The 21,436-nt window shown below is 40.7% G+C and overlaps 2 protein-coding genes across 5 annotated transcripts in view; both read right to left on the reverse strand.

Moving 5' to 3' along the window:
• LOC116702335 (rho GDP-dissociation inhibitor 2) overlaps window positions 1–8,740 on the reverse strand; it is a 21,142-nt gene extending 12,402 nt beyond the window's left edge. The window contains exon 1 of the mRNA XM_032536509.1: window positions 8,256–8,740. Within this exon, the coding sequence (XP_032392400.1) occupies window positions 8,256–8,328 (73 nt within the window). The 5' untranslated portion in view covers window positions 8,329–8,740. The remainder of the gene's footprint in view (window positions 1–8,255) is intronic.
• Window positions 8,741–8,773: 33 nt separating this feature from the next.
• The window catches only part of clcn7 (chloride channel 7), a 19,965-nt gene continuing 7,302 nt past the window's right edge, over window positions 8,774–21,436 (reverse strand). For 2 of the 4 annotated variants that reach the window (XM_032536494.1, XM_032536491.1), the window contains 14 exons: window positions 21,185–21,301; window positions 21,042–21,096; window positions 20,813–20,873; window positions 19,730–19,871; window positions 18,851–18,944; window positions 18,515–18,687; window positions 18,022–18,073; window positions 17,724–17,851; window positions 16,949–17,034; window positions 16,634–16,766; window positions 15,526–15,585; window positions 15,259–15,435; window positions 14,957–15,037; window positions 13,280–14,798 (listed from right to left, as the gene is read on the reverse strand). In XM_032536494.1, the coding sequence (XP_032392385.1) occupies window positions 14,712–14,798; window positions 14,957–15,037; window positions 15,259–15,435; window positions 15,526–15,585; window positions 16,634–16,766; window positions 16,949–17,034; window positions 17,724–17,851; window positions 18,022–18,073; window positions 18,515–18,687; window positions 18,851–18,944; window positions 19,730–19,871; window positions 20,813–20,873; window positions 21,042–21,096; window positions 21,185–21,301 (1,446 nt within the window). In that variant the 3' untranslated portion in view covers window positions 13,280–14,711. The other 2 variants (XM_032536493.1, XM_032536492.1) reach the window with 2 other exon arrangements.

The raw sequence follows: 21,436 nt of genomic DNA on the forward strand, positions 1-21,436 counted from the left end.
CAAAGTTGCAGTTGGTCAAGGCCACACCCCCAGCCTCCACCTTGGCCGGCCGGGCAGATTAGCATGTGGATAAAAACTTAATTTTTATTGTAGAATCACAGATTTATTCATGTTACACTGACATCCACTTTCAGTACACATTAGAGAGGGCACTTCCTGACTGTATTACATGCTTAATATTAGCAATAATGTATCTTTGACCCTATTGCTCAACTTTCTCAATAATGAACAAAGTCAAGAAAGCTCTGTTGTCCCAAAATTCAAAGGCGAAGGCAAGACAGCACTCACACAAGGTCTTTTTTTCAACAGTCCTGTTGGAGGTTATGGACAAAAACTGATAAATTACCTATTCAGTGTTTTTCGCTGATTAACCTACAACACACACAGTGATCATTTTTAAATCGTTACACGGTCTCCAACACAAATGCACAGTGCATACCTCTAGTCTCCAATTATCTGGAGAACAGGACCGACAGACACAAACTATGCTGTGAACGTCTATTTACTGTGCTCTAACAACCTTGTGTAATAGCTTCTGGTTTTGTTTTTACTGTTCATAATGAGATGGCTCAGTGTACACCAGCTCAGAACTGGATGTAGAGGTAATTGGATGGCACAGAGAGTACACACACACACACACGCACACACACACACAAACATACCCACCAGAAGATATATAAATGCATAATCCGATTGTGTCATGGATTCTGTAATCACCAGTGGAATCAAATGTGTTAAACACAGACATAATGACCCCATACGAGTGTACGCACACACACGCGCACCCGCACATGCACGCGAGCACACACACACACACACACACACACACACACACACACACACACACACACGCCACACACCACACACACTCTTGTTGTTCTGCAGCACCCCACCCAGTCAAGGCCAAACACGGCTGCCTTCACCCATCACCATGCAACCCTTTTAACTCCTTTGCAGTGACATCACCTTTCTGTGGATCTTTTTGATATGAAACACAGCGAGCATTTATTTTTACATGCAGCAAGAGAGATCCATGTGCATCAGTTTTAACACCACACACACACACACACACACACACACACACACACACACACACACACACACACACGCACACACACACACACAAAGAAACCTTTTAAATCTGCATATTTTACATATTAAACTGTGGTTTCAAGCCCTCCGTTGGTGCTCGCTGTGTAGGATTCAATTGATTTATGGAAAGAGCTGAAAACAATTGCTATGGAAAAAGTCTTTCCCTTCCACTTTATACTATATATATGGATGGTACATGACTTCATAAATGATTCACCCAGCTGTCTGTATTTACATATCAAACTCTGCAGCTCGCTCCCTCACCAGCGTGCATGTGCACACATGCACGGCAGCGTGAAGCAGGTTTCTGAGCTGAGATTAAAACCAGTTTCCTCTGACATCTGAGAGCTCCTCTTTGATCTCAGACTTCTGACTTGTCACATTAACCCTATCAATTAACATTTATTTTGAAAGGCAGGGTTTGGTCCACGGAGATGCAACTGAACGGCTTTCTTTTAAAGCTGTAGCATGTTGTAGTAGAAACATGTCAACCTTGGAAACGTGTCTCCTTTTTCTAAACCAGGACACATGACTTTTATCAGAAAAAATGAGACTGTATCAATGAATGTTCCAAAGAATCTGACTGACTAAAGTCGGATTTTTGTTGCTACTGTTGGAACAATTATTAATATTTCCAACGTGTAACATGTTATGCATGGAGCACCTAAATGACCCTTGTGCATCCCCTTAGACAAATTCCTCTGGTGTCCTTAGAGATAAGAAAAATATCAGAATAAAAAAACTGCCTTTAAATTATAATATTTTTTACTTTCACTGAGTAACGTCTTTTAACCAACTTCAGTCCTGATCATGCAAGACATTCTCACTACCAACTTGTCAAATACTTAAGCTTGGTCAGGACCCCTTGGCGTCACTTAGTGTGTGTGTGTGTGTGTGCGCGTGTGCGTGTGCGCGTGTGCGTGTGCGTGTGTGTGTGTGTGTGCGTGTGTGTGTGTGTGTGTGTGTGTGTGTGATTCTTCCAACGGTCTCAGCCCTCCATCTGTGATGTGATATTAACTAGTGGATTTTCTTTGATAGCGGTAAAACTGCCTCATTACCCCAGCAGCTTCTGAAATTTTCTGAGGTCTTCTGCATCATTACACACGTCTGCAGTAAAATATGTGCTACACGTGTAAATCAGCACATGTGTTGTTACAGAAAAGCTTAAAATCGTGGATGTTGAGGATTTTCAGTCATTTATTTATTTTTATTTTACACAAAATAAAAGTGATATTAAATTTGTGTAAAGATGGATATTACTGGGGGAAAAACAGACCTACTGTACAAAACAGGGCCAAGACACATAATTGTATTATTTATGTGGATTTGTAGGCCCCTCTGGGTGTGAGTGCCAAAATCTTACAAGTCAAATAACTCAGACTTTTACCTATCACCTTCTAAGTTAAAACCCAGTAGCCACATATGCAGAAGGATTATATAGTTTTACAGCTTTTACACTAAGACACAGGACGCTAAACCAAACATGTTTAGGAAGACCAACACAGCAACTGTCTTGGGAGAGGTTGCTTCAAGGGAAGAAGGATTCAAGAGGTCTGCTCACACACACACACACACACACACACACACACACACACACACACACACACACCACACACACACACACCACACACACACACACACACACACACACACACGTCTTGTCATCGTCAGAAAGACCCTGCTGGCTGTTTCCCCCGTTCCCAGTCTTTGTGCTAAGCTAAGATGAGCTAAGCTAAGTTGACTTGTCATTTATTTTCCAAATGTCACCACAGAAACCAAGGGCTTTCATCAGTGGGCCATAGGCTCAATCGCCATAGTTTTATCTCATTCGGCGATAGATAGTGACTTATTTAAATAAATGATTATCATGTTTTAAATAACCAGTTAAACTCCTCTTCTCTTTCCTAAGCAGCCTTCCTCTTTTTTAACAATCACTCCCTGTCTGCCTCCTCTTTCCTTAACCCAGATAACTGTTCACTGTGTCAGGAAAACACTTCTTCATCACTACGTGTGTGTCTACCATGTGTGTGTTTGTGCCCTAAGCGTTGATTTGCTGTTTTTTATAGTCCTTTGAGGCCCGCTGTCACTGCTCTGTTCTAACACTATAACGAGACCTATGGGACACTAAAACACACAAATGCACACACAGCGGAAGATTAAAAAAAAAAAGGAATCTTTTAGGTCTCTACAAAGCCAATAACAGCTTCTACAATGTAGGAAGAAGGATCAAAATAACAGCTTTACAGCAGGCGATGAGCAGGGTTTGCCTCCATCTCTTAGGCTGCTGTCAGTGCGTGTCCTTTTCTGCCACAACACGACCAGAATCAATATGTCACCTGCAAGATTCCCATGTAAGGCTGCAGACGCCCCGTCAACACTGGAGACACTCATAACACTTCATCATGTTAACCAGCAAATCATTGAAATCTCATTTCCCTCATGTTTCCTTGTTGATGAAAGGCTGAGATGACAAACGAATGATACCAGCTGCTGTTATCGGGGATATGAACACACTGAGGATGTCTCATGACACTGTAGATTCTTCGCACATTGTAACACTTTCACTACTGAATATGATTTGCTTGTAATGTTACAGTTGTCAATGGTGATTATTCAATGGTGATTATTCATTCAATGATTATTATTGTTAATGGTGACCAATTACCACCACTGAGGTGCCCTTGAGCAAAGCCCTTAAACCCACCCACTCCAATGGAGCTGCTCAGTGGCCAACAGATCAGACTGCGGTTTTCCTGGCAACTTCTAGGTATGAATGTGTGAATCTGATCAGGGTGTTCCTGCAAAAGAGAGGCATGCTCCTAGTGAATTTTCCCTGAATAAATTAATGTATAAAAAATATGCTATTATTCTGATAGAAATGACAAGAAATAACTCAATTTCAAAACATAATGACTTGTTTAAGTGTTCACTTTATTGTAACATTAAAAAAAAAAAAGAAAACACTATCTTACTCAATGAAATGTTTAATACGCAATAAAACACACCTTTTTAATCAAGTTAATACACTTTGGGGTTTTGTTGCTACAGCTTTTCTAGCCTAGACTGGTTGCTTTTGGTGGCTATTAGCTAATGTTAGCCAATTTACTTAACACTGCTGTGTAACAGCACGCTGAAGAAGTCAATTTGCTGACTTTATCACAAAGTAAAACAAGAAAACACACCATAACGAGCCCGAAAGTAGTGAAAATTAAATGTGTTGTCTCGTAACTGGAACTTGTGGCCATAGCAGCAGCCGTTCACCAAAAGTTACATAGTCTTGCTAAAAAAGTAAAAAATAAACTACTTTGGTTTTAGATTCATCTCCATACTCATATTCCCTTTTTGACTCCAGTTTTTCCACTTACTGTATGCATATAGCATACTGTATGTATTACACTGTATTACAATGGAAATTACTCTGATTAGACTTCTGCTGAAAGCAACCACGCTAACATCATCAGAGCAGCTGAAAATGTGGATGTGTCATAAGTCCTAGTCACATGGGACTAATGCCTTGGGACCTCTAATAATTTGTAATAATTACAGAGTCTGTCTGTGATCTTAATCTCATGCGAATCTGCCGTGTCAGTAATTTGTTAAGTGCAAATTCCATGGCAAATTACCTACCATATTTCGCCAAACACAGAGGTTCTGAGATAATATTTGCCCTGCGTGAATCGGCATCTCAGTTATTCAGGGTTGAACTGGCTGCATTGGCAATTATAAATGAAAGCCTCAACATCAGATGTGGAGGATAAGAAACCCTCATTCAAAATCCCTTTGAGATTTGTAGCAATACTAATAACTAAAAATCCAGACTTGAAACATAAATACCTTTAAATATGCAATGCAATACTAACATTCCATATTTAATATTTCTGCCTTTACAAACACCATTTTGCGGATTAAACATCACAGCTAAAGAGACCATGGGAAAGTCGAGGGGCAGCAGTTAATTCAGTCTGCAATGACAGAAGACAAGTGAGGACTGAAAGCTGTCCACACTTTTAGATAACAACAAAATTGAAAAAATGACTTTATACGTGAGCGTTGGGGAATTTTTGCGGATATGGACGAGACCAAGTTACAATGAAGCAGGTACCTGCTCTGCTGCCCTTTTAAATCTTCATGGAAGATTCATCTCTGCTCAAACAGTAAAGACTCAATTTAAATTAACTGCTGCTGTGGCGGATGTACAGTAGATTTGTCTTAGAATATGAACAGTAAACTCCAGGATTGCATGGTGTGACAGAAGCTAGTGAAACAGAGGATAGTCTGTACATGATGTCATGAGTTTTGCTCTCTATAGACAGAAAGCAAACGCGCGCACGCACACGCACACACACACACACACATACAAATTCATAGAGACAGCAGGTTGTCTAATTGACTAACTTGATTGGTCTCGTATGTGTCTGCTCACCCATACAACCTCATTTAACACTGCTGGGACAAAAAAAAAGAGGATGAGGGATGATGTGAGGAGTAGATGCAGTTACTTAGACACGTCTGACAAGCTGACAGCATGTGTGATTGTGTTTTAATAGCGGTAGGGAGCAGGTAAGGAGAGAAGAGAGGGAATAAGATGAGTGTAAGGCAGGTAAGGAAGGAGGCAGATAAGGGTTAGAGGGAGGTATGGAGGTTGATTTATTTAATCCGACAGTGGGACATAGATGGAGAAAGAGAATAGCAGGGGGAGACAAAGGGAAAGAAATGAAGAGAGGAAGAGGGTGGTAAAAAGTGAGGGAGGATTAGAGAAAAATGGAGATAGAGAGACAGAAAAAAAAGTAGGAGAGAAAGGGATTTCAATTAGCCCGTTTGAACGCTTTTTGCTCGCTTCCTGCGCTGGTCTTTGCTGATTGACAGCTCATGAAGAGTGTTCTGCCACATGGGCCTCACCCACTCACCCACTCTCTCTCTGTTTACCACGCACGCACCCACGCATGCACACAAGCACACACACACACACACACACACACACACACACATACACACACACTTTCCTGGTAACAGCTGCTGACAGAACATGTAGCTCGCATCCGCCAACATTTCCCTTTGTTTCTTTTCTTTTGTGTTTAACTCCTCTTCTGCCTTCTCTCTTTCTAATCCTCCTCTCTTCTGCTTCATCTTCCTTCCACTTATCTCCCTCTTCCTCTCCTCATGACATCCCCCTAGTCATTGCTGTTTATCTCTTCTCATTTTTCCTAACCCCCTTTCTCCTCGCTTCGTCATTTTGCTTCCTACTCTCGCCGTTTTCTTCCACTCAGTCACCTCCCACGTTCACATCATAATCTCCTCCTCCTCATTTAAAAAAAAATCTCAGCCAAGTGTTTTTTGACAAGATTGGATGTGGCACAGTCACAAAAAACAGCACAGACAGCATTTTTCACGTAGATTCCCTGGTTTATTCTCGCTTGAAGCAGTTTTTCTGTTTCTTGGCAATAGAGAAATGATGCAAAAACAGCAATGACAATATATTGGTAACACTTTATAATAACCATCATTAATAGAAGGTCCATTGATAGTTAGTTCATTTTTAGTTAATTGTCATTTAACTGTTAACAAACCGTCCCTTGACTGTTAACAAGCAATTGAATTACAATTTATAAAATATTAGTAGTGCTTTAAATGAACAGATTATTGTTACACACATAATATCCCTCATATACTACATTAGGTATGGAGTAATTGTTAAAAAATATTTGTAAGCCTTTAAGAAAACATTTAAAACATCTATGAAGGGGTTACTTACTCTTTAAACAGTGTCTGGATGGTTATTATAAAGTTGACAGATGACTATAATACCTTGTTAAATAGTTAATGAATACTTTGTAAGTGTTACCAATATATAATGATATAATGATATAGTAATCACGTGATGAATGATTGAGTGCTTCTACTGTGTCTCTCTGAGATGTTTTAAGAAATGAAGAATGGTTGAAGTTCAGGGCGCCTGCGTTGAAACACTAAATCAACAGACATGAAGGTCTTGTCGGTGACTCCTTGGATTTGGGCTGGAGCAGAGCGATCAATTGAAAATGGATGTTTGAAATTCATTGAGTTAATGGAACAGATTATTCGGCCGCCTTAGATCCTAAATCACATTTCAGTTCCACTTCCGAGACCTTCGCTTGAAGATGATCGCTCATTTTCTTCTGTTTCTTCTCTCCTAATTGTCTCTGTGGCTTTCTCTCTCTCTGTCTCTCTTTTCTGTTTCTGTGTCTCTCTTTTCAAATTACTTCACTCACTTTCTCTTGCCTGTTCATCTTTATCTCACAAAACACATTCTTATACACACACCTGTGAGGGGAAACCCCCATCTGGAACTGCTCAGCACTACTGCAGTGTAGTGAACACACACAACCACAGAAAGGGAGAGGGAAAAAGAGAGAGATAGAGAGCAATAGAGAGAGCAATAGAGAGAGAGAGAGAGAGAGAGAGAGAGAGAGAGAGAGAGAGAGAGAGATAGAAAGAGATGCCTTGTAAATGTAGTACTGTTGTAAATACAAAAGTATAAAACATGGTACCAATCCTTGACTCGTGCATACGCTGTGTCATCACACACACTCAGCTGCTCCCTCTGCCAACATTTCTCATGAACACAAACCGTTTTTGTGTGTGCATGCATGTATGTGAGCTAAAACATAATTACAAAAGCCGGCAGCACATATACACAGACCAACACACACACACACACACACACACACACACACACACACAACACACACACACACCCACACACACACACACACACCCACACACAGTATATTCAATAGCTATTGATCTGCCACCTTTGGCTTGTCTTGGCAGCGCTTCGTTTGACATAAAAATGTCCCACCCCGCCAGGATAGACATATTGAGTGTGAGGAGAAGAGAGAGAGAGAGAGAGAGACACACACACACACACACACACACCACACACAAGCACAAATTCAAGCACATACACAGAAGAGCATCCTTTAAAACAAACCCACACACCCGTGATTTGAATTTTATTTCTAAATGTATTTTTATATTATGAATACTTGAAAAGCAAAAAAAAACTAAAATAGATCCTTCATGTGCAGTATAATAACTATTAAAAACTATAATAACAGTGAAGCAGTGATCATTTACTAGAGCATGCACACACACACACACACACACACACACGCACGCCTCACCTCTGTAGCACATTGTTAACCACAGCATCTCCAGCACCTGACCCCCAAACTCACACACGTCCAATCCCAGCATGATGCCTCTGTGCGGGGCTGCACTCTCTGTGACGGCTGGCAGTCGAAAAACCAGAAAACTGGGTAAACCTCCACAGGTAGCAACAAAGTAGAAGAGCAGGGACGGATAAAAAGGGAGACCATCCACAAAAGTCTTGGATTTGGAAAGAAAAGGTAGGGGTCAGATGAGCATCTCCTCACCGGAGGAAATAAAAAAAAAAAATGTAGTTGGAGGGGTTAAAGGGGAAGAGTAAAGGGCTGGGGTAAGAGAGACTGATGCAGGGAGGGTATCCTTGGGTGTGGGTGTGGATGTGATGGGGATGTGTGTGAGCAAGAGAGAGAGACGATGGAGGGAGGGAGGGTGAGGGAGAAGCAGCCGGCTTTCTTCACTTCTTCTTCTCTTTCGTTAACTAAAGCTCAAAAAAAGAAAGAAATCTAAAGGCTAAATCTTCAGCTGTTGTTATTTCTGCATGCAGCTGCAGCAGGAGCGGTGGCAGGCAGACGCAATTTAGCCGGCAGAGCTGTCTGCAGCAGCAGCGCGTGTGTGTGTGTGTGTGTGTGTGTGTGTGTGTTGTGTGTGTGTGTGTGTGTGTGTGTGTGTGTGTGTGTGTGTGTGTGTGGTGTGGTGTGTGTGTGTGTGTGTGTGTGTGTGTGTGGTGCACGTGTGTATTGTTACTCAGACCGGCTATTGCTTCGCAACGACGGTGAACCCCCCCCTGCATCCCTCCCTCCCTTCTCCTCGTGTCATCAGCCCCGAGACTGCAATGACTCATCCTTTAAACCCCCCCCCCCCCTCCTTTCTCTTTCTCTCTTTCCCTCCCTCATTCACTGCTCCTCGCCTCCCCTTCTCACGCACCACCCTCAACTCTTTCATGCTTTTACTTTCCTCTTCATATTTCATCACTTATACAAATTCTCATGTGTTGTCCACTCTCTCCTTCCACCCATTCATCACTGTGTCACGCCATCTCTCTCTGTGTCTCTATTTATCTTATCCACCCCCCCTCATCTTCTTATATCTCGCTCTGTCTTTCAGTGACCACACCCTGTCAGCCGTATGCCTCATACTCTCATCTTTTTTTACATTCAATCTTTTTCTCCTTCATCAATTTGTCTTTTTTCCCCCTCTCTTTCCTCAGTTGTTTGCGTTCCCCATCGAGGCTGTAGAATACAAAAGGGGTTGCTTCTCCCACTTGACAATCAGACACACACACACACACACACACACACATACACACACACACACACATCGTTAATCTGTCATTCAGAGGTTGTGCAGCTGACATGTGAGACAACTTCTCTTGTTCCTGTCCCTCATTCTCTGACTCCTCAAACCTAAAAAGGACACTATTTCACACCCACATACAGTGTATACATTTACTTTCATGATTATAGAAACATGTAGAAATGAGGATATGGTTGGTAGTTGATTCAATATTTTGTCAAAAACTGCAACACGACGTGGGATTTGAACACAATTCCTCCAATGAATTTTGCCTCCCAAAAATCCAGTATTTGACTTAAATGAACGGTTTCCGACAAATTTCACACATATCGACTGTAAACGGACTCAGATTTGCTTTATCACATTACAATTAATGTTCCAACTCCAGATACAGACTGACATTAGTGAAATGGGCCAGTTTGATAAATGAGGGATGTCCGCTCATGTGGTTGGAAAGAAAATGAAAATTGGAAGGGAGAGTGAGCAGAGATATAAAAAAAAAAAAACCAAGGAAGAGGAGAGACAGAGCTGATGCTGTGTCTTGATACAGATTCAATTTGGAGTTTCTCTTCTTGCTAGCAGAGCTCATATTGGAGAAGAGATGGGATGTTTTTTGGTTCAAGCTAACGAGCAAGACCAATATATCTAGGGCCAACATAGGTCTTTAATTAAATAATAGATCTTAGTCGTAAGTTACTGCTGATTATATAAATGTTTTAGATTCTATTCTACAGTGTCTTCAGGTTTCTTGAGAAAACTACTTTTCATAATTAACATTAAAAAACTGGAAGAAGTTACAATTTAGGGGATTTCATTTGCATACTTCTAGTATGTGTCCTTGGTCATTGACCAGCACACATGCAGGAAGATGAAAGTTTAAAGGCCGACCCCAAGCAAGTGTCTTAAATATAATAATAAGAATAATCTGGAAAGAAACTGAATCTATTTGAGAATAGATAGAGATTATTCTAAAGAGATTTCGGAGATCCTTTAATGAATAATAGAAGCTTGTTTCACAATGTATAAAAAGTACACGTCATGTGGTTTCCTGAATTAAAATCACAAAACGCTGAGGTAAAATAAACTCCCCTCAAACTGGAAAACATCTTAAGCCTACTTGTACAAATCCATCATTTTAAACTGGTTAACGCCAGTAAAAACTGATTTAATATTGTCACCTTGCCCTACCAATCACCCCTATCAGAGTCAGCAGAGGGTCTTTCTCCTGTCTGTCCTAAAGCAAGCCGTGCCATAAACCCATTACTTTGATATCGCTTTATGGAAATATAAATCAGCAGCAGCAGTGGGCCCCGGTGGAATGAGTGGCATAAATACAACCGGTGCTTGAACAAGGATGGTGTCATAAAGAGTGTCTCAGCGTAAGGAGCCCCTCTGGGTTTAGCCACGCATGCCCAAATGTTTTACTGTAACAGGGAAAACCTGATCAAATGCTCTGCAAACACAGAGCTCTTACAATGAACAGTTGATTATGCCACTGTCAGATTACCAATAAATACCATTTAACACAAAAAGATTATAAAAATATGCAGGCCAACATTATCAAAAATAATCCAATGACATAATACATGGTATAACACTCATAGTAGCATTCTTCTGAATTATGAGTACTTAAACTTTAAGTACATATTCTAAGTAATGATATTTACACAGTGACATTTACTTGTAATAGTGTGTTTTTAGCACAAAAACATCCCAAACATCTCTTCAGGGCATCTGTGATTGGAAAATTATAATCCATGCTATACATCCATGGAATACATGCTGATAAACTATCCTTGTCCAGTTGCAGTACAGATATACAAGATTGAGCATTTCCTGTAAAATGCACAACAACAACAAATGCTGCAAAAGTCAAAGCCTGCACAAAGTTCTGTTTGCACTGGCAGGTGACACATTTACCTTTATGAGCTGCCTGAACCCAACTCTTTGCATCAGAAATTTAGTTGCAGTGAATTCATACACCAACAGACTGCCACTTATAACCAATGATAGCTGAAATCCATGCATGTTACATTTAAATAGGGAACAGCTGGTTTTTGACATTGAAGTAACTTGGCATCTGTGAGTAGGTCCAGCTGGGAAGTGTTTTCATCTGGCCTTTTTCTGACATCTAGTGGACGCCAACAGAAGTGATACAAGGGGGGATGGAGACAAGGTGGGTCTGAAAAGATTTATTGTAAAAAGTCATAACATTCCTCAAGGAATTACAGTAAATATTCAGCCCGGTGTGTTAGTTTTATATGTAAGTTATGTGTGAAATTGATCTGTATTATCAGCAGAACATACTACATAAGATGTTCTATTTCCCCCTGTGGGCTGCCAGTGGCTGTAAGATTACATGTCCTCTGCTCCCACTGCAGTATAATGTACCAGCTTCCAGGATACGCTCTACTCTACTGAGAACTATCTGTTGGGGGTAAATGTGTTTAATACGAAGACACTGCTTTGTAATTGAAAGGTTAGATGAGGGTTAAATAAGATAAGATCAGTTAACTGAGGTGAGATTTTCAAGTTCTGATGCTTCCAATTGTGTTTGTCAATACAGTTTGACTGGCAAACCTTTAAATACACACTGTAGAGCAGTGTCGGGCAAGTTACTTTTAAAAAGTAATTAGTTACAGTTACTTCTTCCAAAAAGTAACTCAATTAGATACAAATTATAAAAGTAACCAGTTACTTCTGAAAGTAACTAATGAGTTACTTTCAAGTACATTTTTAAATGCTCAAATGTGACCTCCACCCCTCTTTAACGGAACATAAAATACATGTGCATGTTCAATTATTTATGATAAATCTGAATATTATAATGATATGGACACTTAATACATTATTAACAGAAACTGCACACAAGTCTAAACTCTTTTAATGTTGCTGTGGGACAAAGTGAGACTAGCCTCCAATCAAATGCCATGTATGTAGATATTATGTCTAGTAGATCAATACAAATAACATGTATTGATGTTTTAGAACTTTTGATATTTATTGCCCCACAGGCCACAACTGGGCAAAATTAAATAATGCTTGCTAAGCACTATAGCATAAATAAATAAATAAATAAATAAAAATACACTCTTTGCCGCGCAAACAACGTAAGTGGCCTTATGTTTATTCTTATGCGCTGGTGTGTGCGTCAAGTTGTGTGTGTGTGTGTGGGAGGGGGGGGGGGAGGTAGGGCAAGGGAGAAGTGAGGAGTGACAGCGATTAGCCACTCTGTAGTCATAGTGCCTATGTTTTCAGACCACGGTGGGAATCTTTAGCAGGAAAACGTCCCCCCCCCCCCCCCCGATTTCATAACGCCATACCCGTCTCTTGTTGACTGACTCGCTTGTTTTGTTTGTTATGTGTTTGACTAAGCTTGCTTATGAACACTCGCCCAACTCTACCTCTGATTGGCTTACCATGAAATTTTGCTCAACCTCAGCCAATCGTCAGCATTTAAGCGCTTGCCTCGTGTACTGCCACTAACCAAGGAAGAAAAAAAGTCTTTGCCTTTCGGCTCAGAAATCTAGTTGGTCTGATGAAAAAAAAAAAAAGCTTCAATTATTGTAATGCGCCACATTTTTCAGCAGTAACAGTAACGGCGTTACTAAGATGGGAGGGGTAATCAATTAGATTACTCGTTACTGAAAAAAGTAACGCCGTTATTCCATCACTGCTGTAGAGTAAAAATCACTCTTTTGCAAAAGTTTGAATAGCTTCCGATCAAACAGCCAAACAAATCATAATAACAATAGATACATTCAAACTTTATTAATTCACAAAAGGCTTATCCATTGGTTATAAAATAGAGCATAGTTCTGACAAACAAAACAAACAAAGACCAAACAATCGATGAGTAAAACCTATGAAGTACACAAAGCAGAACAAATAATGCAGACAATTGAAGAAATGTTGGATTTACAAATAACAATAAATCAGAGAATCTGTGCGTATAGTGTCCTCACTGGAGTAACGCAGGAATTTATGTATTGGATTGAACAGAAAGGATGCATTAAACAATGGTTTACATCTATATGGAGCTTCATGAGGAACACTTGTGGGTAGTGTAAACATTTGGAGGTGTTAAATATGAAGTTAGTACCTATGAGATTCAACCTATTTTTTTACTGACAGTAGCACACACACATATTCAGTAAAAGCTGACAGAAAAAAAGAGAAGGAAGGATCTGAATATCCATGTAATAACAGACCAACTGAGACAAGCTTCAGATAATCAGGTCTCTCTTCAAAACGCACTTGTGAAAGTCCTGAACTATGGGATATGTCAAGCCCAAACTCTGCCTGACCATAAACGAGCCCAAACCACACACTTTAAATATTCAATATTACCAATAAATAAAAGCATATGACCACGTGCAAAAGTAAACAATTGAAAATAAAAACTTTTTTGACATTGCCAGAAGAAACCTTAAATGGTAAGTGCTTACACTCACTCACTCAAAATCATGTTTTTGAAGCAAACCAATTTAAATGCCTTGTTTAGTTCAATAGCAAGACATAAAGAACAGCCATCTGAATTATTTAAAATATAATGAATACATGGTCAATGATGTACGGCGTCACGTGATGTAGCGGAGACAGAATAAGACTAAGAACAGACAGAGTGATGTATGTGTGGCTGTTTTTGTAACAAAAGCAGCAAAGCATCAGGTTTCTCTTCCAGCTGGCAAAGTGGCTGTTTTGTTTTGAAAATATCCTGTCATTCCGACTTTTTCTTGACCCCATACAGAAAAGTGCAGTACAGAGTGAGGTCTGTGAACACGTATAAGCACGGCAAAAGGGTACAAAAGCCCTGTGAAAAGATATCCTTAGATGCCTCAGCACCACCAAACATACAAACTGTGATAACAATCAAGGAAGTCAGAATCCTTCCAAAGTAAATCATTTCACACAGATTCAACAGAGCAAATTTTCGCGTTGGGTGCAGTTAATTTTTTTTTCACACTTCCAATGTTTACACCAAGAGTAGTTTGACATTTAAACGTGTCTTTTTGTTAATGACCCAGGCCTGTTCAAAGGGTTTCCATGTGTTGTCAGGGTGACTATTTTGGCATAAAAATAACAAAGACCTCTTGGCCCTTGTTCGTGTCCTGCATAGAGCTTATGAGGCATCAAGTGGTCATAGTTCATAGATTTGTGTGTGTGTGTGTGTGTGTGTGCTATGTCTGGGCCACCTGAAGCTCCTCTAGTCCGTGTTTTCCCAGGTGATATCTGGCCAAGTCTTTCCTTGTCACCAGTCCAACCACCTGCAGTGTGTTAGAACAATCGGCTTTATGATCAAGGCATCCAGCAACACTGAAAGTAACCATTTCCTGTCACTTTAATAAATACATAAAGAAGTGTTCTTGTGATGGCCAAAGATGAAAAAAATTATGGACACAGAAACACAAACACGCACTCTTACCCTGTTCTCATCATCCACTACCACCAGGTGTCTGAGTCCCAGCGCCCTGAACAGCTTAAACACACGAGGCAGAGACGTTTCCTGCAAACAAATCGCATTATTTTACTTAAACAATAATAAACATACACAACTGAAATAAACAACTGAACAAGGAAAAACCTTGGGACCAGCAATATTTGAATATTTTACAACACATTTTACAGCACCTGTGTTACATTTGCAAGTGAAAAAACTGGAGGTAAATCTGTGCTTGTAATATCTGAGTGTGCGAGTGTGTGTGTGTGCGTGTGTGTGTGTGTTACCTGTGGTACAGTGTAAGGCGTTGCGTTCATGAACTCAGTGAGGTCCATCATACACTCCCTCTCGTCCTGAGAGACGTGGATGCTCTGGATTGGGGGGAAGCGGGGATAGGCGTCCCTGAAGTCCTTCAGCTGGAGCTTCCTCTGGGTCAGCCGGGACCGGGCCAACTCCACAAACACCTGCCAGGACAGAGCAGGAACAAACAGTGACTCCAGACTCCATTTAAATCATCACAAGAGTGATGGACATTTTTCTGTTGCTGAAGTTACCTTGTGCTTGAGAAGAACAATGAGCTGAGAGCGGAGGATGAGGCCGCAGAGCTTCGCTGGCTGAATGGGAGAGAAGAACATGAGAAAAGTGTAAAAAGGTGTCATTAATGATAGAAAAACGTAGCATCAAAGCTCAAACTCAAAGTAAAATCCCTTTCTGGTATTAACAGTCTATAACCTTCTTCAGTGCCAGTAGTTGTAACAAAAGCACTGCGATTACGAGCCTCAACTTGTGGTGTACCATCGACTTAGTTGCCAGTTCTCAGTAGGACTTCTCACATCCTCCAGAGAATGGGAACTGGATGGTTTCCATTCAATAGTGGACTCAATACATAACAAGGGCAGAGGTCATCATTTCCTCAAACAGATCCTGTGTCTGCATTGCACTGTGATTTAATATTCGCTGCAATAGATGCAGGTATTTCTGCATCCTTTTGAAAATATATCTCCCTGAACTGCATATTATTGGTCAAAAATGCCATTTTAAAAGAGACACCAACACTACATTTACAGTTGAAGTTTTACACTGACATCTGATTCGCTGCACATACACTAGACATACCTGAACATGACCTCACACATTACCAGGGAATAAGATAAATGGGGTTTACCTATTATCCCCAAATACTTGTTTCAATGCTCCATCTGGTAATAATAATGTATACTTTATTAATCCCACAAGGGAAAATTACAATTTACACTCTGTTGTTATTACAGACCAGCCTGAATTACACACACATGCTCAGTACCTAAACATGCACTAATGGAGAGATGTCAGAGTGAGGGGGCTGCCCATGGAAAAGCGCCCTGAGCAGTTGGGGGTTTGGTGCCTACAGGTCCCAGGAGGTGAACTGGTACCCCTGCAGCTACCAGTTCAAGTCCCCACACGGACCAAAGTGTGGTGTACTTTGGTCTGTATGGGGACTTGAACCAGCGACCCTCCGGTTCCCAACCCAACTCCCCACGGACTGAGCTACTGCCACTCCCGGTAGATACATTTTAACTATGGGTGGATCCAAGCAGGTAGTAAAACTTGATTATTTTTCTTTTACTCAAGTCACAAAAATAACTCAATAAATAAAGAGAACGCTAAACCATCATACAGTACCTCGTCACTAGCAGTAACCTGCACCACGACTGGGAAGCCGTTGTGATTGGTAGACGTGTTGCTAAGGATGTCCACGATGGTTCCCACTTTCTCTATCCTGTTCAGACAGGTGACCGGGGAACCCATCACCTCTCTGGATGTGGGAGGGAGACGGGGAGGGAGGGGGGCAGTGGTGAAACAAACGAGAGAATGAGTAAAAGCAGAGAGTGAGAAAAAGTACAAAAACCGGACAAGGGTCAAATTGAGTTTGATATAACTTAATCATCCAATCAATATGGTTCTCACTCAGCCATACACAAACAGAAAGGCCCTTACCGGGCGGTCAACCAGTGGGAGGTGGCGGGAGCCTCCAAGTGCAGGAAGGGAACGCTCTGCAGCTTGATGTGGATGTCATACAGACCCTGAAGCAGGAAGAGACAGGTTACAGACTCTTCCTGTGACCCAATTCTATCCAGTGTGCACCACATACTTTTCTTTGTTGTATACAGTTTTAGGGTAATTATAAAACTTGCAGTTTTGTATGAACAGTTAACTACACTACAGGTGTGCCATCAGATGTTATATCACGATGCGTCACCTGCTCAATATTATTATATATTAATACGCTGCTGTCTTTATTGCTGTTTTTATTGTGTAAATTGTTGCGTGGTTTGTGTTGTATATTCTCATGAGACGTCTTTCTGCTGCATACAAATTGCCCTCCTGCGACAAATTATAAACTGAACTGAACTATATGTGTACGCAAAGTCATGATACCACGTTGATCTGCTCTTAAAAAATAAACACCTTCTTGAATATAGCGGAGTCTGAACACAGCAGACAACAGATACAAAATAAAAAATAAAAGCAGCAACTGGAAAATCAACAAGCAACATCAGTAGGCAATAATCAATTATGGTCTGTCACAGCATGGATGCAGAATTTCCACGTCTGCGTCGCGATGCATCGATGCAATGACTAATTCAACACCCCTACGCAAAACCTAATATGGATTTGGGACAACAATATTATGTTTGTTGTGTCTCCATACTCTCCAAATTAAAAGCTGTGGGACGTTTTTAATGAGTTGTTTCTTTTTGAATATACTTACTTCTTCAAAATAGTCTCCTACTATCTTGGCAGTCATGAGTACGAGCATGATGGGAAGACCGTATGTGACATTTCCTGTAGCCTCTACCATGATGACAGTCAAACTGAGGGTCATCCTCACAATGCCACCTGTGAAGAGCAGAGCATCAGTATAGGTACTAAACATTTATCTTTTATCTTGGTCTGTATTTAACAGAAGAAAATGATAATTAAAAAGACAATTTCCGAGTACTGGTAGCCGTGAACAAGTCCAATATTAGGCGCTAAAGACAAACAAAGTGAAAATGGAGGTTACTCACCTAACTGAGCTGCAGCTCCAATCAGGGCATATTTACCAGGATCAGCCCAGATCTAACAAAACACACAAGGTAAAGTCAAACAGTAAGTCACAGCATCCGGAATATTAGCTTTAAAAAGGGAAAGACCTTTACTCAGTTCATTAAAAAAGATATATGTTTTTCCTTTAACTTTTGTATTATGATTATTAAGTCCTAGTCCCTTAAGATAGTAGCTTCTGGTCTGGTGAAAACTACTATTTTCAACACGCACACAAAGTTGTGAGAAATGTGGTCTTAAAGCTATGGTGCGCAGTTTCTGCCGCCCCCATGTGGAACTCTAGGTAATGACAACAAAACTTTCAGCGCGTCCACCTGATACAAGCCTTCCGTGACCACATTTAGGTAAGTAAAGTAAAGTTGTAGGACTTCAATTCAGCAATACTATGGTCTGCTTTCAATATGGGTACTAAAAGGTGTCGTCTTGTCCTCATCCAGACTACACACGCACACTAACCGAGCCAGAGGCGGTAATGGAGGCCAGCAGGATTCCAAACAATCTTCCCCAGGCTGCTCCTATGAGAAGAGATGGGATGAAGACTCCAGCAGACACCGCCAGGCCATAGGTCCAACACGCCAGGAAGAAATAAGTCAGGGTGAACAAACCCAGGGTCAAGGGATTGTAGGTTCCTTTAAGAAAGAGAGGGAAGAGAGGTGAACTGTTTTAGTGTTTCCATTATGATCCTGTTCCCCTCCACTTGGGCCGGTATGCAAATTAAAAAGGAAGAAATGGCCGGTGCACATGTCTATCCAGAATTATTTTTAGCAAGCTTTCCCTCATGAACAGCTTTACCTGGCTGGTTGTGGAAGAGACTACGAACACTTCTCTCAGGAGTGTTGAAGAAGGCCGTTGCCATGGAGTTATACTCCCCATCTGCACAGAACAACTGAGAGAGAGAGAGACACAGAAATGATAAGGGTAACTCAACTAGAGAAAGAAGAAGAGACACAAAGAGCTCCCTTCCTGTTTTTGGTTCTTGTTGAGGCTTTTTCATTCCATCTACCAGCTCACATATGTACAATTGTAAAACAAAGCGCATTAGGACAGATAAGGTTCAGTGATGGTATGCCAACCACATTTGCATGAAAAGTGAACATGATGCCTTGAGATTGAACCTTTTTTTCTTCATCAAATGCCCCTCCCATTGCTTTCCCAATGTTTCAACATCTCAGTTTAGCATGTAAGCATTAGCATCAAACACAGAGTACAATGTGAATGTCACTAGCTTAAATTTTGAACTGACGATGGCGATAGATGAAAGGTCACTGGATCACCAAAGTAATTATAACTGATCCTGAGGGGGACATGAATGTGTTCACCAAATTTCAGAACAATCAGTTTAATAGTTGCTGAGACACTCAAGTTAGAGGAAAAGTCATGGGATCACCAAAGTCAGTAGTGTTCATCCTTTGAGGGACATAAATGCTAAAAATGTTGTACTCTTCCTTAATACAAAATTGTTCTCATGACATTAATGTTGTTAAAGTTTATTGAACTGAAACTGTACTGGTAAAAAAACAGAAGCACCAAGATTCACTGTGAGAAGGCATGTCTTATCTGAATCTGCACTTAGTGTTGGTCAAATTTGCTCAATCATGCACATCAAATTTGACACATGTGATTGTGACTTCCCCAGTTTTAGCTTTACTACATAACCCGTGTTGTGTGTACCTGCAGGGGGTACTCCTCCGTGTGCTCAGGCCCCAGAGGCTGACAGTCATTGGAGAAGTAGATCATGGTGAACGACACTGTCGCGGTCACAGCAGCAACCAACATGGCCTCCATCACTTGTAAACAAGGGCGATGAACATATCTGTGTAACACACACATACACACGCACACGTACACGCACACAAATACACTCACACTCAGTATGTACTTTCCCAAGTTACAGAAAAAAATAACAACCTGAAAAACTTCAATCTCTGCCATGTTGTGCCTTCAGGCAATGTGGCTTTATAAATGTTCCAATTACTGTTGTTACCAAACGTGACCCCGATGAGACTCTACCCGTAAACACACTAACTGTGCCAGGTGACAGGAGTGTTTTTAGAAGCATGACTGCCAAGACATGGACTGAATATAAAAATACCTGACTTCAGGAAGTTAATGTTATTTTATATATCGCCTTATGCGGACCAAAGTTAGACTAGGATGTGTTTTAAATATCTATAATCCCATTATAGACACCACTGCTGACTATCCCTGGAACAATTTGGACACAATTAAGCATACTGACCATACACGTTCCAGCCATATACTAGGATTTAACATAGTCTTGGTTTCTTTATTTCTTTTCAATTGTGTTTGTTGTTGTTTTTTGTGTGGTATGTGATTCATTTGTATTGTATTACTGACTGCTGTGCCATTATTATTGTACTACTGCCCTTGGTATACATTCACATGCGCAATATATACCATCCAGCTCCAGACTCGGAAGCAGGAACAACTATTTTACCAGAATCTCCTCCCAAATCAGAAAGTCTCCCAGTGACTATACCTGCTCTTACTCTTGGTTATTTTTAAACACTTCAATCATAACAATGTTGACATTCTGAGATGAAACTTCCTTATCTTGCACCCCACCCTGTCTATGACCGGCATGCGCAAAGCCATGTATTGTTTTACATGGCGCTCTAAAAATACAAAGCAATTCCTTATACAGAACATCACCTGACTCTTTGTTGAACATTCCCTGAATTTAAGACATTTTGTTTTGCACTTGTGTTCATTTGATGGCTTTCTAAACCTTACCTGATCCTGAAGATGGTCAGCCAGTAGTTGAGCTTGTTGAACAGAGCTCCCAGCAATCCACCTGCACAGGAGAGGGATGGAAAACAGGACATAAACACTCAGATTTTGAAACAGTAACCAAATTAAATTTAGTTTTGTTATTGCTATAATATTATTCATGGCCTCCACCCAGTTATGAAAGAGTCAGGTGCACCCTGTTGATGACTCAAAAACATGCCAGAGTTTTTACCTATGGCTCCCATAATGATGAACAAGGGAATCTCATAGAGGTTATAGGCCACACTCTGAAAAGGATGGAAGTACATAGTGAAATCTTTACTCAAACTAACAAACAACATAAAGCTTGAAAAATAAACAATGTGAGTTTCTCACATCACTCTCAAAGCGCCCAAAGTTGATGAGACCCGGGTTGGAAAGGTCTCCTGGTTTGTTATGATAGATACTGAGGAAGAAGTTCAAGGTGAAGGTAGAGATCATGGAGGCAAAAAACTGCAGATGAGACAGAAAGATCGGAGAGGATAAGAAATATAAAAGGGAAGGAAGAACATTAGACATCCATCGACATTGCACTTAAATTTTCCTCTTCCGTTAGTATTCTAGAAAGAAAATAGAAGGGGGGGGGGG

Source organism: Etheostoma spectabile, chromosome 15 (genome assembly GCF_008692095.1).
Source record: "Etheostoma spectabile isolate EspeVRDwgs_2016 chromosome 15, UIUC_Espe_1.0, whole genome shotgun sequence".
NCBI lineage: Eukaryota > Metazoa > Chordata > Actinopteri > Perciformes > Percidae > Etheostoma > Etheostoma spectabile.